The 27,934-nt window shown below is 39.9% G+C and overlaps 2 protein-coding genes across 3 annotated transcripts; both read right to left on the reverse strand.

Moving 5' to 3' along the window:
* Positions 1–1,319: 1,319 nt before the first annotated feature.
* On the reverse strand, positions 1,320–11,221 carry pten (phosphatase and tensin homolog). 2 transcript variants are annotated; one of them, XM_004077094.4, is made up of 10 exons: positions 10,485–11,221; positions 7,226–7,310; positions 7,086–7,130; positions 6,960–7,003; positions 6,545–6,783; positions 6,102–6,243; positions 4,804–4,866; positions 4,116–4,282; positions 2,414–2,677; positions 1,320–2,316 (listed from the first exon to the last, which is right to left on the reverse strand). In XM_004077094.4, the coding sequence occupies exons 1-10, from the start codon at positions 10,561–10,563 to the stop codon at positions 2,131–2,133; spliced, it is 1,314 nt and encodes a 437-aa protein (XP_004077142.1). In that variant the 5' UTR covers positions 10,564–11,221; the 3' UTR covers positions 1,320–2,130. The 2 variants fall into 2 exon arrangements, with proteins under 2 accessions (XP_004077142.1, XP_004077141.1); XM_004077093.4 differs by lacking the exon at positions 4,804–4,866.
* Positions 11,222–13,318: 2,097 nt separating this feature from the next.
* Positions 13,319–26,535, reverse strand: LOC101171603 (bifunctional 3'-phosphoadenosine 5'-phosphosulfate synthase 2). The gene is made up of 12 exons (XM_004077092.4): positions 26,180–26,535; positions 23,697–23,811; positions 23,329–23,564; positions 23,096–23,234; positions 22,842–22,960; positions 21,054–21,167; positions 18,859–18,970; positions 18,410–18,615; positions 18,205–18,340; positions 15,222–15,490; positions 14,914–15,143; positions 13,319–14,187 (listed from the first exon to the last, which is right to left on the reverse strand). The coding sequence occupies exons 1-12, from the start codon at positions 26,204–26,206 to the stop codon at positions 14,046–14,048; spliced, it is 1,845 nt and encodes a 614-aa protein (XP_004077140.1). The 5' UTR covers positions 26,207–26,535; the 3' UTR covers positions 13,319–14,045.
* Positions 26,536–27,934: the final 1,399 nt, after the last annotated feature.

Consider the following 27,934-nt stretch of genomic DNA (forward strand, 5'->3'; position numbering starts at 1 on the left):
ACCCTCATTAATCCCGTTGCTCCTTCATGTTTCTCTTGCAGACAGAGTGGGATCGTCCGCCTAAAGGCCTCCACCCTCCTGGGGTGGCAGCCTCTCCCCTCTGCTCATTTCACAAGATGCTCTTGATTTACCAGCTGCTGCCACTTTGCATGCAACACTGATGGTTTGGTGTGAGGCTCTGAGGTGACATTTTTAGGAGCTCTCAGGTTGTAAAAAATCAGAAAGGATAGAACAAATGTCTCACATTTTGCAACACATTTTTGTTGCTTCATTTTGACTGAACAATATGTTAAGATGGTCTCACTGTCATTTGTTTGAAGTGGGCTCCACACCCTCGGTTGAACTTTCAATAACTGTTCTTTCATCGCTTCCCCACCTCAGGTCTCGCCCACTATTTGCAGCTCTGACCTTTGAAAGCAGGAGGCGACAGTTAACCCGGCTGCAAAGACAATCAGCTGCGCAGCAGTGGCTTCACTTTATGATACAGCTTCCATGACAGAGTCAGAGCTGCATCTGCGTTCCATGCTGTGATAGTCAAACAAAAACCGTGAAGAGGACAGTATGACATCAAGCTCGTTTTTTTTCTTTAAAGGCCCACTCCAACGAAAGGATTGTTTTCAACATTAACTTGTGGCCTTTTTCTCACAGTACATATAGTAACCCTTGTGCTATCCTAGGCACTTTAACATTGGGAGTTGGGTCATCTAGACCCACTAGACAGTGCACTGAACCTTTTTTCTTCAATGATTTGTGATCTTCACTGGTGTCCATGGATTACATTAAATCTTTCCATCTTTGTCATGGTAGGGAGAACACATCAATGTAAGGGCGGGGTCATCTAAGATAGCACAAGGGTTAAGGAAATTTAAGCTTAAAATGGAATTTGAGTATTTCTTTATTCAAATTGTTGTGAATCAGGAGCAGAGGTTTGAAAAAGTTTCATTTGTGATGTAGAACATACGCTGGGCGGGCCATAAGCTTCCTGATCCGCTACATTCCGAACCCTCCACTAGAAGACAAATAGACTCATGTACGTCTTTGTTTTCCTCGTCCAAGCTGGTATCTGGCTCAAAACTGTACGGCTGGACAGCTTTAATATCGACAACCTTTTTGTTGCACTGCTTATGGGCTGACTACGCAGAGCCACATTCCTCACCAACTTTTGCAGAAACTTATGTCCTAGAAAAACCAGAAACAACGCTCTTAAATAGGTTGAAGTGGGACTTTAAATGACAACTTTGCACACATTCATTGCTGATGGACACCATGCAGATCCCCAAACGTCAGTGTTGACATCATCGCAAACACTTTTCTCCCTGTAGTTTTTGTGTATTATATTTTATTATCTTAGGATAAAAAAAACATTAACAATTACATGGGATGCCTTGTTCTGCATAATTTAACGTATACACAGTGGGAACAGGAATGGCAATGCTTTAGACATCATCACAGCCTCTTCAAAACCCCGCCCACCCCCAGCCCACTGCCTGCATGCAGTTTGCACTGCACAAAGGCCAAAAGTCACATGAGACAGCCTGCAAAGAGCACAAGAAGCATTCACAGTAAAGGAATATAGGCGGGGAGGAAAAGATGGAGGGTGGGGAGAGCAAAAGATGAGGAGGAGAAGAGAGGGAGTGAAACAAAGTGACTGTAGCACTGGCCTTGGTTTAGACAGGAGAAGGAGCAGCATAGTCCTAGTATTTCATTCTAACTTCTCCCACACTTTTACTCCCATTCTCCTGATTGTGGTACTCTTTCCATTGTCTTTGACACAAAAAAAAAAGTTTGTTTATATATGCATGTATATATGTATATACATATATGTATGTATATAGATATAAACACATGTTTATAGCTACAGCACCTTTTCCCATGGGGCAACAGTGTCAATACCTCGCGTGTGGTACATGGCCGTGCCAAAACAAACATAAAAACAAAATATTGGTCAGGATATTCATCTTTTTTTTTCCCCCCTAAAATTGGCATTTGACATGATAATATTCTATTGCCATCTGTGGGGAGGGAAGGGACAAAGGTTCTTCTGTTGAGTTTATATTCAAGTTTTCTCCTTTTTTTTCTTTTCTTTCTCTCAGTTGTATAATTTCTTCTTTTCCTGCTTTTTAAAAGAGTTCACACTTTTGTGATTTGCGTGTGCTGCTCTTCATCAAAAGGTTCATTTTCCGGATCAGAGTCAGTGGTGTCAGAGTATCGATAATGGTCTGGCTCATTGTCGCTAACGTCCGGGGTGACGGAAGTCGAAGTGCTTGCCTCAGAGTTTGAGGGCTCCTCCACGGTTTTCGTAAAATACAACTTCACCTGGAAGCCCAGAAAACAGAAATCTCATCAAAACAAGATATTCAAAAAGGAATTTTTTTTAAACCAAAGCAAGCCGATTCCAGCATTTTTAGCTCACCTTGAAGTTTGGCGAGAAGTAGCGGTTGGCTTTATCCTTATTCGCCTTGTCCAGGTCGTTCTTATTGAGCGTCAGGATGAGGTAGTCCCTGTCCCGGTCGCCTTCCCTGCAGCCGTCCCTGCACTCTGCGTTCTGTGGTTGGCCCTGACCCGGCCCGCTCGGTTGGCTTTCTGCATCGTTCACAGACCCGTTCTCCATCCTGTCCCCGCTCTCCTCTGGTCCAGGGATGAAGAAGGTGTTCACCCAGAAGTGAAACATTTTGTCCTGGAGAGGCAGCAGTCAGAACAGAACAAAATGAGACCAGGGGAGAACCAAACTTCCTGGTTGATCTTGTCTTTAACTTTACTTCATCTCAACTTATCTCTCAAATAAAATCATCTACAAGTGATTTAGTTTCACTTAAAACAAACGTCTAGGAAGTCCTTAAAACCCTTCAGCTGTAAGTCCCAGCAGTTTTTCAAACAGAACACAGACCTTTTTGGTTTTAGTATGAGGTGCTGAAAAATAGACATTAAAATGTACAACAGAACACTGAATTATTCGAGTATAAACATCCTGATTATGGCAGCATTCCAACAACCTGATTGGAAGATGTTCCCTCTTTTTTTTAAGGAAAGCTGTCAAAAGACAAATGTCAAAATGAAGCTTTGTTGTCTTTTCAGACCATTGACTGTCTTTGAGTACTGGACTGAGTGACCCCTCCCCATTGCATTACAACCAGGAAGTACCTGGTGGCTCCAAAAAGCCAAAATCCCATAGACTAACAGCTGTTACTAAATATACTATTTTTTGAAGACCCACTCCAATAAAAAAACCTGATGTTAGGTTGGAGATGTGAGGGACTGTAATAATAATAATTGATACTTTCTCTGTCCCACAATGGGGAAATTCTTCTCCGCATTTGACGCAATGGGGGAGTGCTGAGCTGCAGCCGAACCGCGCATGGGAGGCAGCAGCGTTAAGGGTCTTGCCCAAGGGCCAGTGATGTTAATTGCTCGCCATTGATATGGTACCACGTTTCATTTTCCTCCGGGAATCGAACCTTCATGGGAGCCTCTCACCTTACCAACCGAGCTACCCAGCCGCCTAAGCTAGTAAGAGAGCTCGTAAACAGATGGATGATGGGAAATGGGGAGCGCCAACTTGACGCCAACAGTAGCGCACACACCTCAAGAGGCAAATTTCAAATGAACCAATGCTGCTCTGCAGAAACCCTATCCTAGTCAGCGATACAGGTTTCTTTGGTTTTGGCTAATAACAGCATAATTAGAGTTAAAAGACCACAGCGAACACTTTGAAAATAGATCAAATGACGATTGGAGTGAGACATTTTTCTTGCTAATCCTGATCTTTTTTCTTGATATTTTTTCTTAAGTGCAAGGTACTCAAATAAATGAATTGAACATACAAAATGTTTGACAGATTTTCCTGAGCCCTCTTTCAAGTGAAAGAGGTGTTGACTTCCTACAAGCTTACTCCTGATTGGTAAGAGGTGGTGGCACCAGAAACGATGACTCGGACCTGGCAGACATACTGATGTAGTTTGGCTCCAACACGGCGGCGTCAGTATTGTGAAAAAAATGGCGACTTCCTTTTGTTGGAGTCAGAAGTCAGCCCTTTTCTCTGAACGCTGTCACACTTAGTCCGGTTCTCTTACACAGTCAATGGTTTAGAAACATTAGATTAGAAAAGACCAACTAACCTTTTTCATCATCTTATTCTGTTTGTGGAAGAACTCCACTTTGATGTCTCCGCAAACCGGGAGCGGCTGCGGGAACTCGAAATACATGTGCTTGTCCTCCCGCCGTGTGTGGAGGGGGTTTGACGTGTGGATCTTCACTTTCAGCTGATAGACCACAAACTGGGGATCTGCAAGAAGGACGATGTTGCACAAGGATGGGGGGATTCATGAAAGGAGGCAAAAGAAAGAGGAGTGGCAGAGGAGGACGAGGATCAGGGGAGCAAGATTGGAGACCGGGGTTAATACACGGGCTAGGTGTTTCCACATGCACAAAACACCAAACCCTTCGCTGAATACATGGAAAATAGTGGCACCGGGTTATGAAAATTAAGAGAAGAGAGGGAAAGTAAAGGATCCAACATTGTTAGAGACCATGAACCAAAGACACAGGACCCTATTCTGACAGACAGTCGTGTTTTATTCTTGGTTCAGTGCAACACTTTGCTTATACAAGAATGTTAATGGTCTCTTCTTCCTGTCAGAGAGGGGAGGGCGTGTTGGAGATGTGCCTCTAAACTGATCCTATCCCGCTAGGAAATATGTCTACCTTCGATTGCCCCCGCCTGCTATATGTCTGGGGCCGTGTAAAAAAATAAAAAAATAAAGAAAATTACACAGTGATACAATAGTTGATGAAAGGCTCATTTACCCCAATGCCAATTCCCTTTCTTGAAGCCCTGAGGGGTCGGCTCGCTCCTGTTTTTAACGTCCCCTTAGAGAGAAAGAAGGAGATTATCACAAGCAGGGCCTGGCTGGCCTGTCAGGGGCTTGACAGCACAGCAGGTAGAAAACACAAGAGCTCCACACAAACCTTTACAGCTACAAAGCACGCAAAAGCTCATCTGCGTCTTTAATATTCGACAAGACGCTGTGTTGCGTGATACATAAAGAGAAACAAAGGAAAAGGGGAACTGCTGAAATTTCATCTGTGTCTCTTAATAATTATTAAACAAGAAATGAGCAGGTTTTCAAATATCTACAGCTGTATGGAGATGTCAAAATCAGAATAGGGCCTTTCATTTCCTTGAGAAGGTTTCAGCAAGAAAGAGAAGGATTGATGCGGCCGAGGCCTCCGAGCACAGTCAGGTGTTAATGTGAGAAAGCTGCAGACATCAAGGAGGAAGAGGTGCTTTTTCCCCACTGACAGCAAACAGCAGACATGTTTAGTCACAAGCTGATCCGGGTTAATAAGACACATTTGGGCAGAACTTTTTTTTCCCTCTTGCTGTGAGCACAAGTAGCTTAAACCCCAGAAACCGCCTTAAACAGATTAGCATAAAAATCCATTTCTCAGAGCAACATTTTAGATCAAAACCTTGAATGAGCCAGCTGTGTGTCTGAGTCACTCTGCTGCACAGACACACTTTTTACATCAAAAATACTTTCACTTTGATGAAGTATGGCCAGGACTCTTCTATTGTATTCAAATGTTACTTCTGACATTTGACTACTTCCACATCAAGTGTAATTTACAAGTGTAATGTACATAAAACCTAAAGAGAACTATGAAAGAGTGCGCACAGATTCAAACTTCTATAGCCTGTAATTCTGGGATTTTCAGCCTAATTTGAGTCCTAATTTTCTATTCCCATGTTCCCATGAGCAGCGTGAGAACTGCTTCACTTATCCACCAAATGAGCCGGCGTGGATCTGATCACATGAGAGTTTCAGGCAGCAGAGACGGCTGACATTTCCTTAAGCTGCATAAAGATGACTTTATCAATTTAAAGAGAAGCCCAAAAGCGCTGCAGCCGCACGCCGGATAGCTGTACGGCCCAGAGGCAGGCCGCCTCGGTTCCGCCACAGATGACCCTTCCTCTGCTTAGCCAGCAGCTGCAGCGTGGGTGAAAACTTTCAGCGCGCCGCACATCCAAGGCTCTCGTTACGTCTAAACGGCGGTGCGCATGCCTACGCCCTAGTTTGGAGTTGAATTTGAGCGTGACTCACTGCAGGTGCCCCCGCTGAACATAGGGAGAGTCTCAAAGACCATTTTGTGGAAGAGCAGCGCCACTGGCTTGTACTCAAGCTGGTTCTTCAGTAGGTAGCTGTAGTAGCAGACGTAGCGGCGCTGGCTTGGGATCGTAACTCCCTAAAAAACAAAACAACAACGTTTAGAGGGTGGAGCTGTCAGTCCATGTTCTATAGAACACAGGCCGCATCTTTAAACACAATATCCTCTGCTGGTGAGCTAAAACTGAATTTAGGCAACATTTACCAACTATTTTCTTCTATCTGAATAATTTTCTCAAACTGCATTTGCAAATCAGCAGAATTCCATCACTAGCAAGTTTATTTATTTTTTTTTTTCACTGAAAATATGCATTTCCTTCAACTTGGGTTGAAAAAGCGATCCGTAGTTGTAGTTTTCTTTGACAGACGTTTGAACCCACCTTCTTGTCCCTTGTCCGGACTTCACCGTAAAAGTCCAGGGCTTCCTGGGCCTCCAAGAATTTGCCCCGATGAAGAAGATAAGCGCAGATCATGACTCCGGTGCGGCCCTTCCCAGCCTTACAGTGGATGGCTGCGACGTGATTGTCGTCCTCGCTGAGCCACTGGTCCAGGTCTTCACAGAACGGCTTAATTAGCTCCAGCTGAGGAGGGTTGTGGTCTTCAAAGGGGTACTGTGCAACTGATGCGTGACGGCATGCAAGCCCACGCAGAGTTGTAAAAGAAATAAAATAATAATAATAATATGTGGAGACAAAGAGGAGAGGGGTGATCATTAGAGATTTGAACAGCTGTGCACGTAAAATAAGCTTTGTGGTCAAATGGTCTGATTTAAAGAAAAGCTTTAACCCAGCCTACCTCTGCAGTTAAATTTGGCAGCATCGTAGTGTCTTTCTGCGCAGCTGGAATGGATAGTATAGAGAGGAGTTAGCCATAGCTCAAAGGGAATTAAACAAACACAAAAACAAGATGTGGATGACTTACAGGTTGTAGATTTTGTAATGGTTTTTATGCTTTGAATCCAAAAACCTACACAAAAAAAAAAAAAAAAAAAAAAAAAAATCGGATTAGTGGGAACCCTCACATGCAACATTGGTTTTGATTACAGCTTTAGCGTCACTTACCGAACTACATCGTCTATATTGTTTCTGTACACGCCTTCAAGTCTTTCTGCTGGAAAGCCCATAGCAATAATGTTGGGGTAGATATCTGCACAGCTGGGGGTCAAGGAAACACTCGATACGCGTCTAACAAACAAACAGCATGAGCTTCATCTTTTAGTAACTGAAAAATCGGGTTGGTCTGCACTATCATGTCACAAGGATTCACACAGCAGCAGCTAAATAAGAGAAAGTCTCAGAGGTAGGCAGAGCAGTTCTACATAGATGGGAGAACAGTAGACGGGTGCACACGGGAGTGTGTTTGCATGCTGCAACAGATGGCCTTGACAGTGAGAAGCATGCAGGCAGTGAGGACAGGAGTAGCAGCAATGTCACTTCAGCCAACCACACATGTGGGGGCGCGACGAGCCTCGGCTCCCTGACCCGCGTGTATTTTTAGAGGCCAAAGTTAAATTTGGAAAAATTGCAAATGTTCAAGCTCATCTCGTCTGTACTCAGGAAGGCTCATTTGAATATCTGTGAGATGGAACACACGCAACATTTTGTCTCATGGCCAAATGAAAAAAAAAAAAAAAAAAAGAAGAAAGAAATGCCTTTTGTAGTCTTTGCAATCGGCTCAGAAATATCCAAGATAGAACGCAGCACTTCACAAATTGCACACCTAACTTCAGCTTTGTTAATAAGTGATGAATGGAACATCAACATTCAGCTCTAAAAAACAAACTTTGAGAGCAATTTCACATAAAATCTCAAAAGCACACATCCGTGTCTCTCTTTACTAAAAAGAATAATTCAGTTGGCCTGTGTGTCTGAGGTTCAACTGCAACGCCTACCTGCAACTTCTGTCTGATTGTTGAAATAAGCTGTGGGATTTCACACTTGAACCACTGATGAAAGGCCAACTTTCTCCTACATTCGGTGCCACAGTGTCAAAAAAAATGTCTTATAAGATCTGTCCATTTAAATGTAAGCTAGCGAGGATTTTCCAGAGTCAAACAGTGCTATAACTGGTCCGAAATGTTCCACATGCAGTCTCCTTACAATACTAGCTCATCTGCAGCTCGCGTGGAAAACTTGAGACTACCAAGCACGTCTTCAGACACTACACAGTTTAAAGACCCGGATATCAGAGCAAAAATCCAGGACAAGCTTCTGATGTCAACTGAGCAACTCCAACAGAATTCTATGAAATAAACTAGGTCCAAAGTGACTGAGATATTTTCAAAGTATGAAGCTCTGAAGCTCGAAGATGTCTTCACGTATGCTGACATAATCCTGCAAACAAATGTCTCAAAGACGTAATTAGGAGCCAAGTGCATTTTTCAACCGCTTAATAGGCCGCTTCAACCCTTGGAACTGGGGGAGAAGAAAAGCCCAGGAGCTCCCAGGAGAGCATCGGCTCAAGACATGGGGGGCTTGGTTTGTGCAGCTGGGAGGAAATGCACATGAAGAACCCTAATGGAAGATGCAGTAGGAGGGAAGACAACCAGAAAAAAAGCTGCTGCTTGAGGAAGGCTTTTCCTTTAAAGCAGTAGTGTCCAAGCTCTGCATGAGCATCCACGACTGTAAGAAGTGCAAATAGGACGAGGATGAAGTGAAGAGGTGGACAAGACAGGAAAAGGGAAGAGCAAAGGAAAGAGGGCAAGCATGGGGAGGGAGAGTAGAATAAAAAAAAGAGGCAGCAGTTGGTGGAGCTGGTTAGAGGAGGGAAGAGCACTCAGACAGTAACATTGATACAAGATCACTCGCAACACTATTTTAAGGGCAATTCCCAGAACTGTGATTCTGCATTACATAACTGCAGAGAGCCTATATTGTTTTTAGACACCAAGCCTACAAAGATGATGAAACGGGGCGGTGAGGGAGGACCCACATCTGAACGAGACCCCAGAGCACAGATTCCACTTTTGCGTGGTCTTCTCCTCTTTCCACCTGCACAGACGGCAGAGGCACACCACAGACCCACCACTGAGACGCAAGAAATAATATTTACCGCACTACAAGAACCTAAACATGGGATCAAACGCGCATCTGCAGTTATGCATCACATTAAGAAGAAAGAGAGCTTAAAGTAACCTGGAATTCTGCATTTTTAAGTAAGAACATGCAACGTCTAGGTTAATATAACAATACTCTACTGTATAAATGCTACATTTTTCATGAGTGGAAGCAAACAAAATAGGATCAAGCTATTTTATTCTTCTAAAAACCTAATTCCTTCTTTAACAAATTGTTTCTTTATTCAACAGTTATAAAATATAATCACTTTCATTTTCTTCTTTTCTTTTAACCTACAACATCCCCGTCTCAACTTCATAGAAAACCCAATTTTCATTATTTAAACTGGACACGGTGAATTTGCAACACTACACAAAACAAACAAACAAACAATGCAGCAGTTTAGTGCAACTTTCCCACAAATTACAAAGTCAACTACAAAACCAGAAATGTCAAACTCACAGCATGACATCTTTTTCATCAGGAAGGCAACATCCACCGTAATTACAACCTGCTTTCTGCTGTCACACGTAGTTTTTTTTTTTCTTTCCCTTTTTCAAAATGCAGAAGTACACCTCATCTGTTTCTATTGCAGTTTCTCACCTGCTAAATAAGCAAGAATCCCATCTTCGGGGATATTGCAGTGCCAGGCATATTGCAACAGTGAACTAGGTCAATTATAATCACTGGTAATACTAAAGTCCTATAACCTAAAAAGGCTTAAATCTATAAATTCCTATTAATTCATCCTCCACAAAAGGAAGATGAAATAATATTTTGATCCTTTTAAAAAAAAATGGCTTCACAGACAATCTACTTTAGCAGAGCTGCCATAACAAACCTAATGTTTTCCATTTTGAATATTCACAAAAATTATTTGACAAAACATGTGAAAGATAATTCACTAAATGAAGTTAGACCTCAAAAGCCTTAAATTTAGACAAACTGTAAGCAGGACAAATGTCTAGTCATAATAAAACAACAACCCAACTGCAGTGTCCAGTGAAAGCGGGGTTCAGGCTGTAATGTGTCAGTGACATTAGTGCGCGCTGCTTTGACAGATCCACCATCTATCAAACATGCTGGGTGACAGCAAAGCCATCTAGCTGACAGCTAACTTAAGCAGCAAGGAAGCTAAACAACTCCGCGCTGCTCCACTGACATGTGAAGCTCTGGTTTTACCAATCAATGAAACCGACAAAAAAGGTCCAATCCAGTGTCCCCCCTCCAAAAAAAAAAGAACAGCAAAACCAGGCAAGGATACATGTTAAGTCCAGGTCGAAACCATCCTCTTGGTATCTCCTTTTGTTCCGACTGACCATTTCTTTTATAATCGCAGCCATTGTAGTATATGTTAAAAGTCTATATGAAAAAAAAAATGTAGATAAAATGTTTATAAAGTGATGGCTGGCTGTATGTTTATGTCACAGTCAGTGCCGTTGAATTTTATAAAGACGTGCTAGCCCGCAGAGCTAGCGGTGTCTGTCGGTAGGATTAGAAAGGCTTCCTCTGGATCATAAAGACGGGCCTCGCTCTGCTCCTTCGTGAAGGCCCGACTTTTACTATTCCGAAATTCGTTTTGCAAAAGCCACCGGATAAAATACATGCATGCCAGACGCGTTCCAAGCGATGCTTCAACGGCGGCTGCCGCGACTGACAGCAGGCGGTTGGGGAAGTCACTGGCTCTCAAACCCGAAGTCACCAAGATGCAGCTAGCCACGCTAGCCAACGCGCTAGCACAGCTAGCCGAAGCTACCTCCTTTTCCGATCCAAATCCTCCTAACGATTCAGCATTGTTGTCCTTCTGTTGATTGCCTTGAAAACATTTGAAAAAAAAGTGACAGGCTCCACCTTCGATGTATGTAAACTATACAAAAATCAGGGCTCCCCGGAGGCTGGTATGAGAGTTCCGTCCCGGGAAATCATCTTCTTTTCTCGCAGCTCGCTCCAGTTGAACTCTCAGGCTCCCATGATGGCCTCCACCGAAGGAAAAAAAGAAGGTAGAGCAGGCTGGGATTTTAGAACAAATATCCCGTCGCCGTTACGCTATAGTTCCACTGATGCGATAAAGCACGCACACTACAGGTTATTTTAAACTAAGCAATAATTTGAATCATACTACGAATAAAATATCGCTATATATGTTTTTTTTTAACTCAGATGTGAAAAAGATTTGATATTTCGTGTCTCACGCGGAAGGATAAAGTGTGCTGGTATGCGACGGGGCCTTCTGTCAAAGTGGTCACGTGCGACTGCAATTAGGGAAGTTTCCGTCATGAAGTCAACCTTTTTGGTTTCATCTTTCAATTTAAACCACTAACAAACTATTTTATATAGTTTTATTTTTATTTTATTTTTGTAATACATTTTAGTATATATATTTATAGAATTTCTTTTGTTCATGGTGGCGGCAGATGTCCAATAAAAAATTGTAATTTGAACCCAAATTACTTAATACTGCTACTGCTACTACTACTACTACTACTACTACTACTACTAATAATAATAATAATAATAATTGTTTTCAATGTTTTCTGTTATTAAAAAATAATTATAACCTACATTTAAAAATAAAATGTAGAAAAGTAATCATTTAAAAAGTTAACATAATTCTAAGTTGAGGATAAATAAAGGCACTTAGTAGCACTTTTGCACTTTTTTCAATGGTTATTCTTGTATTATTACTTAATTATTACTTAAGTTCACTTTGACAATAAATAATTAAAAAGATGCATAATTCTAATTCAACTTTATTTATTTAGCACTTTTCCTGCTAAAGAGCACCCTAAAGTGCTTTGCATAATACAATAGATAATAATGGGGAAAAATAGTAATTGAAAATAGCGATCATATTAAAAATATAGTAAAAACCCAACATACATGCACATCACACAAAAATAGTCAATAGTATCAAATAAAAACATGTGGTCATGGAGGAAGTAGCTTTAAGAGATGAGTCTTGACTTTTCTTCTGAAGACCTCCACAGTGGATGAAGACCCCACATCCTCAGACAGGCTGTTCCACAGGCGAGTTTAGATCTTATATTGATGCTACATTATATGGCAGTGTACCAAATATCTCCTTAATAAGGCATTAGTTAATATATTTTAAAAAAAAACGCTGTTTCCAGAATATGCTCCAGAACAAGATTTTATAAAAGTAATTTTATTTTTGTTATCGAATTAGATATGTAATCACCAAAATGTAGTTATTTCGTTTATTTTAAACAAAAAAATTTCGAAGAGAAAATAAAAGTATTACATTGCTTTTATGTTCAGCTCATGGATTGAAAAGAGCAGAAAGAGGCAAATTTGTATCTAATGACCTGCTCAATTTAACACACTGAAAATCTGAGGAAAGAAATCACTTTTTGCTTGAGGACATCACAATATGACATATGGATGTTCATTATAATAGAACTACCAAGACGTACAGTATTTTGGAGTTATTGAATAGAGTTGCGGGTGCAGCTCAGCAGATTTAAAGGGGATTACCTGGAAATAAAGAAATAAATAGTGTGATTCTGTTTGCAGCTAATTAGAAAATCTGCTTTTGCACGAGAGACTGACTCTCCTTAGAAAGGAACACTCATTTTACAGCAATGATCTTACCTTGCAGCTTAATGACTTGTTGAATTTTTACAGCCACTGAAGTATAATGTGAAACAATCTCCTTAATCTCTTGAAATAAACTCAGGGGGAAAAGCAAATCTAAAGTCAAAGCATATTTTTTACCAACTACAAATGTCAATAAATGTTATAGCCATTAGAGTGTTTCACTGAATCATCATAGTTGATTGGAAATTCATAGCTTCCCACTAAAACCCCCAAATTCTCTATAAAATGATAATAAAGACATCTGTACCATAGTGTTTTGTTATTTTGACCAGTAAAATCTTCATTTTTTAACTTATATCTTACACTCAACTAAAGAAATCGTTTTTCTTTCTCCAGAAATGTCTTTTTTTGAGTATTAGTTTTGGCCACCAGATGGCAGCATTGTACACAGTTTAGAAGAGCTACATGGCATAAAAAGAGACTTTGGTATACTTTTAAGGTAAAATACATTTGACCGAAGAATCACACAGTTAAAAATAATTCATAACGAGAAAGAACTTCATTTTATTCATTGCTTTTTCCAGGTTATTTCTAAAGCAGCAAGTTTCCATTAAAACAATGTACACACCCAGTTCATAATGCCATAAAGATCTTGGACGTTTCAGTTAAAATAACAGCAAGAAAATTAAAATTCAGTTTTATAAAGACAAGAGAAGAATAAAAAGGCACTTTCACATTATAAAAACAATACACCTATAAAGGTAGCTGTTGTATGCAGTGATAAAACTACAAAGTTCTTTTCTTTCAGGTTTAATACAAAAACAGTTCTATAATTGTCATGTTAAAATGCTATATAAAAAGTGACAAGTACATAGATTTGTTTCTGTTCCTTCAAAATATGAAAAGACATTATGATTTTCCATTCTTGGAATGTGCTTCTAAACATATATCATACAAAATAAAAAATAATCTCAGGTTTAACTTATTAAATATTAAGTTATTATGCATAAAAAAATAATAATGGGTTTAGATACTGCATCATTGTATTGGAATGTTAAAATACTTTTAGTTCTTAGGATTTCTGAAATTTTTAGAACACAGATGATTCATTCTCCACAGAAATGAATTGTTTATGAAAAGTAAAGTTCATTCTATTTATAAAGAGTAAGTGACTTAAAGAAGGAAAAAAGAGTGTAAATATTCCAATCCATTAAGAGCTAAGTATTTTTTTTAAGTTATGCTGGTTGTCTTGAGAGCTGAACATCAGTTACTTGTTCTTCTGTAGAGAAGTATAGTACTCCACCAACACCTTCCATGCTTTAGGGGCCATGAAACCATCAGGGGGGTTCTCTCCAGTGCGAGCCAAGTTCCTCATCTTGGTTCCAGAGATGAACTCAAACTCAGCATTACTAAAACGAAAACAGGATCATTAGTCGTCTAATCAAAAACCCAGCCAAGGCCGGAAAGCCCCCCTTCAGAAAAATACACTTCATTTCTGTTTATGAGGCCAGCAGGAAATTCATAGTTTTGAAATATTTACAATAATTGAATTATAACCCTTTTATATTTCCGTACATAACAATCGAAACTTATTATTTTTTCGTTTGACATCAGCAAATAAAAGTTCCTTTCAAAATAAAACACTTCCTGTGTTTAATAAGCTCCGTCTACTTAAAAAAATGCAATAGTCAAACAAGATTTTTTTTTATCATTTAGAGCACCTTCATCCATTTCTCCTTTTACTATTGAATATAAAGATAATATGTGTGTAGAATCTTTTTTTTTATTTTTTAAACATAAATGATATTACTTTAAGAACTTTGCGTCTAAACAGCAACTAGACGATCAAAATATGAGCTGTAAGTTTATCCTAAAACTAATAGATTCAACTTTTTACCATCAATTATCTGACATGTTAAAAATCTAATACAAGAAAACTCGACTAAAACTACAAATTAGTTATTTATTCAAATCTTTAGCATTTTTTTTCAAAACTAAAGACAATTGAGGGATAAAAAAGCTGCATGGGGCTCTGGGGCCTTAGGTTGCAGATCCCTGAGCAAGGACTACAACATTTTCAAAAGGCTAATTTGTAAAAAAATAAAATAAAAAATAAAAAATCTTTAACCACTCACCGTTCTGGGGAGTAAAAGTCCATAGCCTTCTTGGCCTTGTTGTACGCAGCGACTCTAAAGGGGATGATCTCCACCGAGGTGAGGCCAGGAGCCATGGTGAGAACTTTCCCTCCATGGGTGGGCTCATACAAGTCTTTCTTTGTCTCTGGGTGGGGCATGCCTGCAGGGTCCCGGCCTACGATGTAAAAGTTGGCTCCAGCGATCATCCTGGCTCTACAGTGCCACTGAACCTGGAAGACACACATTCATCCACATGGTGAGGTTTGTACTGACGGACCTTGGCTGCAGAGTGACCTCGCGCTCCTCACCTCTGTCGGTCCAGCGTACATCATAGGAGAAGGGAAGATGGCGACGATGGTGTTGGCCGGGTCCAGGACCCCCTCCTCCAGGACGGCGGCATGCTGCTTCATCCTCCACTCCAGAGGTACGTCATCATCTTTGGTCCAACCTCCGAGCGGGTGAAGGAGAAGGACAGGGTTTTTGTAGCCTCGCTCCAGCAGGCGGCGCTTAGTGTCTTGCATGAGCAAGGCGTGACCGTTGTGGACCGGATTACGCAGTTGGAAAGCAAATATGGCATCTGACGAGAAGCAAAGTGAACACAACAGAGTTATTCATCATCGTAGCGGCATTTTGAACTGTTGTTGTTATTAATTTAGCTGTCATAGGGTGTGGTAGTCTTTACTATGTGTCACAGGCAAACAAAACATGCTACACCTATCTTTCTCTTATCATAATACGGGCATGTGGTTTTTTTTTTTCTTACTGGCAGGTAAAAAAAAAGGAAACAAAAAAAACAGAGAAATATTAAACCAGTTCAAACATTTCCTTTTTGAGAAAATGATTTTTTTTTAAATAAATGTGACTAATAATTGATTAAGCTTAAGATGGCTTCGTTTCGGAGGGATTTTAGTAAAAAACAAAAAAAGGAAAAAAGCTCTTTTGTCACTTTTACTCAAATAAAAGACGTGAATGTTTTAATGATGTTACGTCTTTTCACTGGCTGCATGATGCAGTATTTGCTCAACGTTAGATGCATAGAGCAAAACACGTCTTCACCTATGAATTTCGTAACCCTTGTGCCATCCTAGGCACTTTAACATTGGGAGTTGGGTCATCTAGACCCACTAGACAGCGCTGAACCTTTTTTCTTCAATGATTTCTGATCTTCATTGGTGTCCATGGATTACATGAAATCTTTCCACCTTTATCCACCTTTGTCATGGTAGGGAGAACACGTCAATGTAAGGGTGGGGTCATTTTGACCCCAAAAGATAGCACAAGGTTAAAATCACACTCATGGGAGTTGTATAGTTTATTGAACTAAATAAATTAGTCCATATTAATATACTAGCGGATAAATTTGTGAAAATAATCCTATTCAATAAAATAAAAAAGAATTGCAGAAGATTTCATAGATCTTTTGTTTCTTTTACAATGATTAAAGGAAGGGTTGTGAAGGATTGTACATTAGTGATGTTGCTTTAGAGCAGGAGAGTCTATAACATGTCCTATCGCTTTTTAGGCTATGAAGGTGGTGATTTATTTGAAGCACGCAACATTTGAGGATTGGCACTGTCTCCTGGGAGTGGATAGAAACGGCCCTCTTTGTCTTGTAAAACCGGTTGGTGTTAGAAAAAAGGGAGCAGTGGTAACTCGTCGCTGTGGTCATGGGTGAAAGAAAAAAGAACATGCCTTCAACATGTGACTTTAAAAGGAAATGTGCTTCTTTTAAAGACATATATTTTCTTTTTTTTAGAGTCAAAGATACAAAAACGACATAAATCTCAGAGCATAACTGAATCATAAACAAGAATCATTGCACCTCTATTAGAAAATAAAACAACAGAAGTTCTTTACAAATAAAGAAAAATCTTTCATCTTGTCATCTCAAAGTTATTCAGAGCAAATTGAGACATATCTGTTCATCTTCTATCAGAAGGATATGACTCCACTCCACAGACACAACCTTGCGTTACTATATTTCAAAATCAGGTCCTTTGCAAAGACTCGGAAAAACAAACAAGTCCATAGCTAAACAACCTGCTTGTTTTAATAAATGACTCAACGGCTGCTTTGCATATTTTCTGGTAGATAATAATCTACGAAATCACATGCAGTCACGCACAGTGGGACAGAGTAAAAAAAGACTGTTTGCATGTTCAGTTTTCCTCATTTTATATGACGGTTTCTCCTGTTGGCGCATCAAGCTGCGTTCAGAATAACACAGCTCTTTTTGCGGTTCCCGTAAAGCGCCCGGGTTAGATGAGGACGATTAAGAAGGGTTAATGACCGAAAAAGCAAATGTGAAGAGAAATATTAAACCGATCTCACTAGTTAAGACACTAAACATTAGCCAGAGAAATGCTTGCGTCAGGCTGAATGCATGTCCTCAGTCTTGCTGTGATCAAATGACATTTGGAGATGTGAACCTATGACTGTGGAAGCAAAGTTACTGCTGGACGTAATAGATATTTGGGGAATTATTTAACTCTGTATTACCACAGGACTAAAACCACAACAACTTTTTAAAAATCTTTTTTTACTAGAAAGTTTCGTTTAATTTATTAAAAAAATATATGTCGATTAAAATTAGTGCCATACTCTTTACTGATCATAATCATTAATCACTTTGCTACAAGCTCTCCATTTTGATACTAATTCTTTAATAAGTAATAGTAATTTCTGGACTAACTGAATGCATTTAATTAGAAGTTAGGAACTAGAATATGACAATAATGTCAAAATAAAAAAAAAGTAAAATAGTAAAGTACAGCAAAATAGAGGTGGAATTGTATAAATTCATTTCCTACCACTCCTTTTCAAGCAATAACCGATAATAAAAATGTTTTCGACAATTTTTTAATTTAATGGATTTGCTGTGTTATGTCTAAATATGTCCATTATGATTAAGAGTAATTATAATGTCATCATTTACATGTGCATGTGGATGTATTTTTATGAATATGTATCTTTTTAACTTGCATCCCCCCCCCCCCCAATCAAATAATGACTTATCATCTTAAGTTAGATATCTATATGCATAGATATGGCTTTTGTTTGTCCCCTTTAGTGTTTTTTTTATTTTGATACAACATGCTTACATAGACTTTCTATTGGAATCGGTCACATGACTTTCTTGGGCTCAGTATGAACAGCATTAAGGTTATCAGCTATTCTTTTGTCCATGCCTGCTAATAATGTTCAGTCGCTGTTTTAAAAGACTGCTCCTAGAATATGCTGACTCATCCTTTTGTGTGCCCTGATCATAGCGTATTAGTGAGCCTTTCTAACCTGATCCCATGTCTTTGAACTTTCGCTTGAGCTCCTTGGGAGTGAGGCGGTAGTGGTCGAGTCCGTCGTTCCACTTGATTCTCTCCAGGACCTCCAAGTCGCCGCCGACCAGCCAGTCACCTCCCTCCATTACCATCTGTACACCCAAATAAATCCTCAGTACTTTTGTGAGCTGACTGAATTGTGTGCTGGGGACACAAATTACCTTGATGTAGGGGTGCTGTGGACAGGTGGTGCCCCACTGTCTGGCGCAGCGCTCCTCCTTACGGTGCTCGTAAAACTCTGGGTTTCGGAGGATGGCCACTCGTGAGCCCTGGTACTCCAGAGCTACAGCGGCGTGGCCGTCCAGCTCCTGCTTGGTCTCCATGGTCACGGGGAGCACGATGGGAATAGACATGTTGATGGCTCCACCTGCAATGGAGCAGGAAAAGCGATAAGTACTCATTTATATGAATTTCAAAAAAACTATGGAGGTGCTTTGTTGTGCGCTAAAACCAGAAATTTTTAATAATTTGAAATGAAAAAGAAACACTTGCAATATGATTTTATCATCTGTCAGTTTAACCCGTTAAACCACTATTATTAGATCAACACCGGCAGAAGGCAGTTCACCTGGCTGTAAAAACCACAGAGATTACAAAGTGATTGTCTCACCATCCAATAAGTTGCCAAAGTGCATAACCTGGAGGAACTCCCTCTCCCTCATGAAGCCTTTTAAAGGACTGGCCCAGCCTTCAGCTAAGACCTGAACCCACTGTAGATCCAACTGTTGACAGAGAGAAAAAAAAAGAGAATTACTTATTTATTTATTTATTCGTTTATTTAACAGGGACAGTGCACATTAAAGGCATGGCTGCAATGGGCCAGAATTAGCCCAAAGGCTATTTTTCATCTGTATTGTCAAATCGTCAACCTAAAATGTGCAAAGCATGAATTAAATACATTAATAGAAATTATGCATGTACCATAGACAATCATTTAAAACACATAGAATGGGCGCACAGTGAGAAACACAAAAACAAATACAAAAGACACAAAGATGACAGATCAGACAAGGAGGGGCAGGCATTAAAATAGTTCAAAGTCGACATGTTTGTTCTGATATGAACCAGTTTTTTAGCTGCTTTTTAAACAGAGTGTATGAGGTGAGGTCTCTAATAATGTGAGGAACTGAGTTCCACTCTTGTGCTGCTCCTACGGAGAAGGCTGAAGGCTCTTCTCCGTAGAGGAACTATACAGTCTTGACGTACTGACCCTCTTGTCATCTTTGGAAGAATGATCTTATTTGGACAAACTGACTGAGTGGAGGGGATGACAGTCCATTGATGATTTTATAAAACAGGCATAGTTTTGTATACTTAGTGATGTTCTGCCTCTTAACAGTTTGTGTTTTTGTAAAATGTCACAGTAATGATGTCATAAAGGTTTTTTATCCAGTATTTTAATTTTTTGTAAAGTGACTCCAGAGGTTTTAATGCTGATTTGTTTGCCTGCGACCAGGTAGTGAGGCAGTATGTCATGTGGGATAAGATCATTGCATTCATGAATATTGTAGCAGCTTGCAGTGACAGATTTGCCCTAATAAATCTAAAATTAGACATGTTAAACTTAATACGGTTACATATTTTCTGGATTTGAGATTTAAAATTGAAATTTGTATCAATTAAAATGCCAAGATATTCGAATTTTTCAACAACTTCTATTTTCTTTCCTGCCACAAAAACATCAGCCAGAACATTTTCACGGTTTTTCTTGGTAAAGAACATTGCAACTGTTTTGTTTACATTGAGACTTAAACTCGACTGTTCCAACCATGCTGCAACATGTCCCATCGTTCTGGTGAGATTCTCTGCCACCTCAGATGTGTTTTTGCCATGTGCATAAATGACAGTATCATCAGCATACATCTGAATGAAGACATTTAAACAAACAGAAGGGAGGTCATTAATGTAGAGAGAGAAAAGTAGAGGCCCTAGAATGGAACCTTGCGGGACACCTGTAGAGATATGGAGAGAAGGGGAATGATGATGATTTATCCTGACTGACCGAGATCTATTTGATAAATTTCCATTTTATAGTTTTCAATGAGAAATTGAATTTGGTTAGTTCAGTCAGTAGTTTTTTATGATTTATTGTGTCAAAAGCTTTAGGAAATCAGAATAATAATTAAGCAATTGTTGTAATTCTAATTTAAAGACCCATTCCAACAAATAATAATGTTTTGGGTGTTTTTAACGTGTCTTTGTGGCATTTATTCTCATGATGGAGGACACATATTAATTTGCATTTCTGAGTATTTTCTTGATTTAAATTGTTGTGAAACAGGAGCAGATAACAAAATTACGTTGGAAAAAGCAGTGACATAGGTACTAAAATCAGCTTCCTGCTCCGCTCCATTCTAAGGCATCAGCTTGTAGACAACGTCTTCGTTTTCCTCAAACCTGTACGGCTGGACACCTCCAATGCTCGCCATTTTTGTTGCACCAGTATTGTTAGGTTGAGGTTATCACTGGAAATGAGGGCGAGATTAGAGCTCACAACTTTGAGGCAAATTTAAAATGAATTCTTGCCACTCTGCAGAAACTATGTCCTAGAAAACAGCACAGGTTTTTTGGTTTAGCCTAAAAACGGCATCATCATAATCAAAGGATCACTGGGAGCGTTTTTACAATAGATCAAAGATGATTGGAGTGGGACTTTAAACCGAAAAACTGCTGCCAATTGACCTGATTGGTCTGTAAACGTTTCTTTTGCCGCTTCAAGAAGTAGCAGCAGATGGGAAGTTAATGAGGTGGAGAATGTAATCTGGAGCAGCCCTTTGCTCCTAAACAAGCCAAGGGATGAGTTACCTTGGTGATGCTAATGGTGGGCAGACTGTTTGCATCAGCCACGGCGAGACTCAGCTTGTTCTCGGGGACAAAGAGCTCGTTCACCTCCTCCATGATCTCCCCTGGAACAATATTCTGCACAAAGAGAGATTCATATCTTTAAAAGGTCGGATTTATTTGTTTCTCATGTCAAATGAAACACTTTACAACTGCTCAGTCATTAACATTCACAAGAGTCAAAACACTTGTTCCTTCGTGAAACTGCTAACATGAAAGATTTTCCTATTTATTACAGGATTTTGAGCTTTCAATCAGTTTTATTTCTATTCAGGAATCAAAGGATTTGTTAACTTTTTTGTTGTTGGTTTAGTTTTTTTCTTGCATCCCCCCCCTACTGCCTCCTGTGTAGTTATTAACCTGTGACTCAACAGGCGATCTAAACAGCGTAGGAATCAAAAGTCACTCTAAAGAGCAAACTACCACTATGGGCTTCCTGTTCTTGGTGTATTGGGATTATATTTGGACATTCTTTGTGTTGCACTCTTACGACAAACCATTTTACATTGCAATATACTGGTGAAAAGTACATTTTTGTGCATTTTGGTCCAAAAAATGTATTCATAAGAATCTTAAACCACTGCTGTTGAAAGATGAGCTTTAAAAATCTAAAAAGGTGAAGAGGTTTTGCAATTTTTCTGAGAACTTTAAAGGAATTTCATAGAAATTAGCTGTGCTAAAGTTAACCAAGAAGGGATTATTTTGTACTTTTTTTGTGTTCTGGGATTAAGCGCATCATTTGTCTTTAAAGACTCGATAGGGCTTTTGTTTTGTATGATAAGGCGGTGCTCACTCTGTGTGAAGGTCATGCACAGTTTTTAATCCACCTGAACTGAGACAAAACGCTCAGATAACAATGACTAAGTGACACTTGCTGCAACTGGAGGAAAAGCCACTCAGCTTCAAAGCTGACAATGACTTTGCAGAATCTAAACTCCTACTTACTTTTGATTGGTACACTCATCAAGATACTTCGTATCAGAGATATCATCTTGTGTTTCGCAATTTTTCTTTTCCTTTTGTCAAACTGCAGACAACTCCCAAAAGCTGCTCTATCACAAGATCACCATGGTTTTGTAGTGTAATGCTTCCTCAAGTCCAAACATGACCTTCAAGTATAACATGTACAGTTCTAGAATGGCAGTTTTATAAATACAAACTGGGCACTTGGGGCGATTTCATCATGTCGCTCTCCGGTTAGATAACAAGGCTGTAAAAGCCATGTTAGCTTGTTTCCTTTATCAGAAACCCTTTCGCTTGCCAGGGGTAAAGGCCTGATGACAGAAGCAGCCACACTTTTCATTTGCATTTGAAATGGTAGATGTAAACACGTCGTATTCTGACAAATTAAGCCTTGACTTTGTTTGGTCTGTAGTCGTTGCAGTCAAAAGTCATGTAGTTGACCCGATAAAAGCTTCTCCTCTAGCCAAATCGGGGAAAATGATACCGGTTTTGATATTTTGCAGAGAAAGTGATGGATTACATGGGATCTTCATGAGAATTTCAAATGTCACGTCAGTTTTCTTAACACAAATAGCCTATTATTCTACATAAAATAGGCTTTAGGTTTGATATTTACTCAAACAGGAGCCCTTGATTCATGTTAAAGTTGAGCCGTGTGGTTAAAAACTAATATTTGCTCTGCAAATAGCTTGTCCAGAGAAACTTCAAATGTCACAATGGAAACCTAAATGAGACGCAACTTGCATCCTGTTTCCAACCCCGGCATTGCAAACCCATTGTCCGACGTACCTGCTCCCTAAGCAGTTCCAATATTTGCTGGAGACATTCGTTTACGGAGAGCTCTCCAGTTTTCAGAACAAGCTCCGGTGCCTCTGGACGCTCGTAATTTGAGTCAATCCCTGTGAATCCTGGAGACAAACACAAGATTGTTTCATAAAACTGCATTTACAGTACTTACAGAAGCACCTCTGTTTGCTCACAGCGCTGTGTTAGTAGGAAAACACTTGAAGAAAGCTTGTTTTGAGCCACATAGCCAAACGAACCCTTAATCTCTCCAGCACGGGCCTTCTTGTAAAGTCCTTTAACGTCCCTGCTTTCACACACTTCAAGAGTAGCGTGGACAAACACTTCAAAAAATGGCAGCCCCGAACTCTGATGGATCCTCCTCGCCTCACTGCGATCCTGCGGAGGAATACAGCCATTTTTTAACTCGCCACATGTCAAACTCAGAAGTTCTTTCAGATGTAGATGATACTTTCATCGCACAGTTTCGGACCTGTGCAAAAGGAGAGATGAAGCTGGTGATGCACACGAGGCCAGCATCAGCAAACAGTTTGGCCACCTCAGCAACACGCCGGATGTTTTCCTCACGATCTTCAGAGGAAAAGCCCAGATTCTTGTTCAAACCGTGACGAATGTTGTCTCCGTCCAGCGAGTAGCAAGGGATGGCGTGGGATACTAGATACTCCTCCAGAGCAAAACTGATTGTAGTCTTTCCAGCACCAGACAAGCCTAGCGGGTACATTAAACCAATCCGTTTAAACTTTTGCAAACTTACATCTAATTGGCTCATAAATACTGATAGACAGCAAAATATGGAGCCAAATTATAACAAAAAAAGAGAATTTTGTTGAGTAAATTTACCAGTGAGCCAGATGGTGCAGCCCCTGAATCCCCCTCGGGTGCCCACTACTTGCCCCCTCTTGCTCCGGCTCACATGGTGGGCCTGGTACACCACATTGGTCGCCCGGTTGAGATCCTGAAACAGCAGAAAAGTGACTCAGAAGAAGTTTTTCCATGAGCTCAGTAACCCAGAGGCCATCCTCCAACAGGGAAAAAAAAAAAGAAAAAATCCCCAAAACACTCCAACGTGAAAAAAAATCCTTTTGTCCATTTGGAATACTAACATGTGGACAGAAATGTAAATATTGTTATTTGTTTACAGATTTGCATGGTCTGCAGAAGGACAAAGGCAGGACGTTGCACATGCATGTCCCACAGCGCATTACCGAAGTTTGAGCGGGTTTGACAACTCTGCTTTTATGTCAGAGCTGACATATTAAACCAGGGTGTGGAGAACGGGTGTTTTACAAGGAAAGGGTTATTGAGTGGTGACGGGGTGGAGGGAGGGAGAAAACCGGCTGGACAATGTTCCCCTGTGTGCTGCCAGCTGAATCCGTGATGATGTGGCACTGCTCATGCACGATTCGTCCCCATCCCTCTTCCTCCTCCGTACATCCTTCATACAGAGCTGGAGGAGCCCCGCCTTCAATATTCGCACGGGTTAGTCACCATTGTCTAACTGGAAAAAGATGAAATAATCTACTGGAACTCATTAATTGCCCAATTGCGTCAGACATGAAATCGTATATTTCTAATGGTTGTTTTGGTAAATATTACAATTTTTTATGTTTCAAGCACTCAAAGCTGTATTTGAAAGTGTTTGTGGAAGTTTATTTATAATAAATCATAATACATGTTTCTCTAATCTTCTCTAAAGAAAAAGAACAGATAAAAGTAAAAATATAGAGCAAACTTTGACACCACGGCTGCCGTATCTCCAGTTTTTATCTTTCTCCAAATGTTCAACAGAGCTTCTGCTCAACAGGATGGACGGATAAAAAAGACTGTTTTTCATAAAAATGGAAAACATATCTCATTCTTGGAGCCAAGGAGCATCAAGTTAACCGTTTAAGATACCAATGCAGACATACAAGTTTTTGACCTCATTTTGTAAGATTTATGTTTATTTTTCACAATAAAACCAAGAAAATTCAAGTTTTAAAACTATTTTATTAAGGGAAAACACATCTCTGCCTAGGAGCCAAGGAATATCAAGTTAATTGCTTAAGATGCCGACATATGGGTTTTTGACCCATTTTGTAAGATTTAGGTTTCTTTTTCACATTTCAAGCGATAAAATTCACGTTTTAGGAAACCTTTCTATTAATTAATAAAAGCGGAAGCATATCCCTGCCTTGGAGGCAAGGAGTATTAAGTTAATTCTTTAAGATGCAGATGTGAAGATTTCGGACATCATGTTTTAAGATTAAGTTATATTTTTCACAATAAAAGCAATAAAATTCAAGCTTTTAAAAAGCTTTTCTTTTAAGCAAAAACATTTCTCTGACATGGAGCCAAGGAGTATCAAGTCAATGCAAACATCTTTTTTTAAAACTTCCTTTTGTAAGATTTAGGTTTATTTTTCACTATAAAAGCAATAAAACGTTTTTGATTTTTAGAAAAGCAAAAGCATATCTCTGACTTGGAGCTAAGGAGTATCAAGTTAATCGTTTAAGACAACAGTCCAGACATATTGGTTTTTGACCTAATTTTATAAGATATAGGTTTATTTTTCTCAATAAGACTGATAAAATTATATCCATTTAAAACATTTTTTTAAGTTAAAGCAAAAACATATATCTGACGTAGAGTCAATGAGTATCAAGTTCGTTTAAGATGCACACATATAGGTTTTGACCTCATATTGTAAGATTTAGATTTATTTTTCAAAATAAAAGCAGCATTTTTCTTTTTTTATAGGTAAAAGTCAAAGCTTATATATATGCTTTAAAATACAAAAACTGTTAGTTTTTTATTCGAAACCATTATAGATTCTTGCTTTTTGGGAACTCTAAGTGTTGCCTTCGACTTTCTGCAGTCGCAGAAGATGCTGGTGGATGCAGGCGGTTTCAAATTTACAGTTTGTCCTAACACCCTGTTGGGATCTGACTGCTGGCGCCATTCCAGCGTAGTTTTCCGTCTCACAGTAACTTCTTTCACTCCTCAACAAGACCCCTTATGTTAGAGGGCCGAGTCCACCTGGACACGTCTCTCTGCCACAACCGACCCATTCAAAGACGCAGCGACTCCGGAGCCATCACACCTGGAGGAAGGCTCAGCGCGATCAAGTGACGGCGACTGACCTCAAGTGTTCAAAAATGTTCCCTTTTCTGCATCAATGCTAAGTCAAGGCACACGCGTTAGTCGGTGTTATTACTGCGTAATGACGCGAAATGTCTCTTTTTTTTCAAATAAACTTTGAGAGGCGGCGCGCAAACAATCGCTGCACCAGAGTGCCAAGAAGTTGAAGTTTCGGTTACCCCGTTATCTTCTGATTTGCTCACCGTACGAAGCTTTTTCACTCCGGACATGTTGCTGGGGGTTAACGCCGGGTTAACGCTGCGGGACACCGGGCTCGGAGCTCTTCTCACGGGCAGGCCTGTGCTGTGCGCTCCCTGGAATTGTTGGCACCGAAAAGTTTTGCACGGAGAACGAGGCGATTTGAGATTTTTAAAGGGACTTTCAAGACACGTAGCATTCGACTGGCCCTTCCCCGGGTCCTCCCTCTTCGTCCGACGTGCAAATACATTTACATAATTGGTCGTGTAGGAGCCAATGCCGAGGCGGGACGGAGAACCAAGACAGGCTCGGTGCTGTGGGACCCGAACCGGAGTCAGCGTGCAGAGGCAGCGATGACTCAGATCCAGTCCACAATGAGGTCTTCCGGCGCAAACTAAAGGAAGCTGAGATGCTGAGTCAGCATTTTCTTCAACTTTTCTTCCCCTTTTCTTCACATCTCCGTTTGAGAAACTGATGACTTGTGATTAGGGTTTTTTTTTAAGCTTCAGCATTAGAAGTGGAATACCAAAAACTGCATTGTTTTAGGTCACGTGATTAGGATTTGAAATATAAACCCTACTCAAAACTCACTGCAATGAAAATTATGTTTTTTAACATGTTCTTGTGGTATTATTCTCGTGATGATTAAAAAAAACAACTAAAATTGCCTTTCTGAGTATTTCTTTATTCAAATTGTTGGGAATCAGAAGCTTGATTGAACTTGAAAATCCAGTTGGAAAAAAGCCTGTGGCAGTGAGTTGGGGCGCTACACTCGGGGGGCCTGCTCCGCTCCATTCTGATGCATCCACTAGCAGACAAATTCTTCTATTACCGTCTTGGTTTTCTTTCATTCGGGCTGACATCTGGCTTTGAACTGTACGGTTGGATAGCTCCAATAGTTTTCGCACTTTTTGTTGCACCGATAATGTAAGTTTTTTTGGGTGTGAGGGGCTGAAAGCTCGTGAGAAAGAGGGTAAATCCTGTACGTGACCGTGTACCTCGTCTCTGCTCCTACACTAAGCTGTGGTTCCTACCTCTGACTCGTCTCGCGCCCCCAGCAGTCCCCCAACTCATCTGGATGAACCCCATCTGGATGTAGTTGTAGAGTTAGATAAGCTAATTCTTCTGGTACATCGCATGTCTGTCCTGGGGAGGATCCCTCCTTCATGTGGACACCCCTGAGGTGTTTTTGTTTCAGGAGTTTTTTCTTACTAAGAAGGAGGGTCTAAGGCAGTGCTTCTCAATTATTTTTTGCCAGCCCCCCCCCCAAGGAAAAAGAAAATGTGTCCCACCCCCATAACCCTCCCCACACACACCCGCGCGGTGACAATGTATTAGGTTAGTATCTATTAAAATTGTGTAAGTATACCTAAAATTGTATCTTCTAACAATAAAAAAAAGCTATATAAATCCACTTTCAAGAAATATTAACTTTATTTTGCCACACAGAAGCCCTGTTATAGTCTAAAACAGAAAAGAAGCTTAAAGTGCTGGAAAAAACAAAAATCTGTCATTTATCATTTAAAATAGAAACATTTTGACCAACTGAACCATTTGATGCTGAGAAAAATATTTCAATCAATAAATAATAATAATATAAAATTTAAATTGATCTGAAATATTAACAGCACCAATATATTTAATGTTTTTAGTCTGAAGAAATAGGTAAAAACATTGTGCTGATTTTTTTTTCTGAATGATGGATTGTTTATTAATGATGTCTTAAAGTGCAGCTGTTTTCCTGCTTTACCTGCTGTCTT

Source organism: Oryzias latipes, chromosome 15, assembly GCF_002234675.1.
Source record: "Oryzias latipes chromosome 15, ASM223467v1".
In the NCBI taxonomy this organism is placed as follows: domain Eukaryota; kingdom Metazoa; phylum Chordata; class Actinopteri; order Beloniformes; family Adrianichthyidae; genus Oryzias; species Oryzias latipes.

Excerpts from the sequence above, each read along its gene's own strand:
- pten (XM_004077094.4), bottom strand. The coding sequence starts at position 10,563 with ATGGCTGCGATTATAAAAGAAATGGTCAGTCGGAACAAAAGGAGATAC. Across the intron at positions 7,131-7,225 it reads AATATAGACGATGTAGTTCG|GTTTTTGGATTCAAAGCATA; the intron begins GTAAGTGACGCT and ends TTTTTTGTGTAG. Across the intron at positions 4,283-4,803 it reads GAAAGGGAATTGGCATTGGG|ATCCCCAGTTTGTGGTCTAT; the intron begins GTAAATGAGCCT and ends TCCTTCTTGCAG.
- LOC101171603 (XM_004077092.4), bottom strand. The coding sequence starts at position 26,206 with ATGTCCGGAGTGAAAAAGCTTCGTACG. Across the intron at positions 23,235-23,328 it reads TCATCTCTCCTTTTGCACAG|GATCGCAGTGAGGCGAGGAG; the intron begins GTCCGAAACTGT and ends ATTCCTCCGCAG. Across the intron at positions 21,168-22,841 it reads TGGAACTGCTTAGGGAGCAG|AATATTGTTCCAGGGGAGAT; the intron begins GTACGTCGGACA and ends CTCTTTGTGCAG.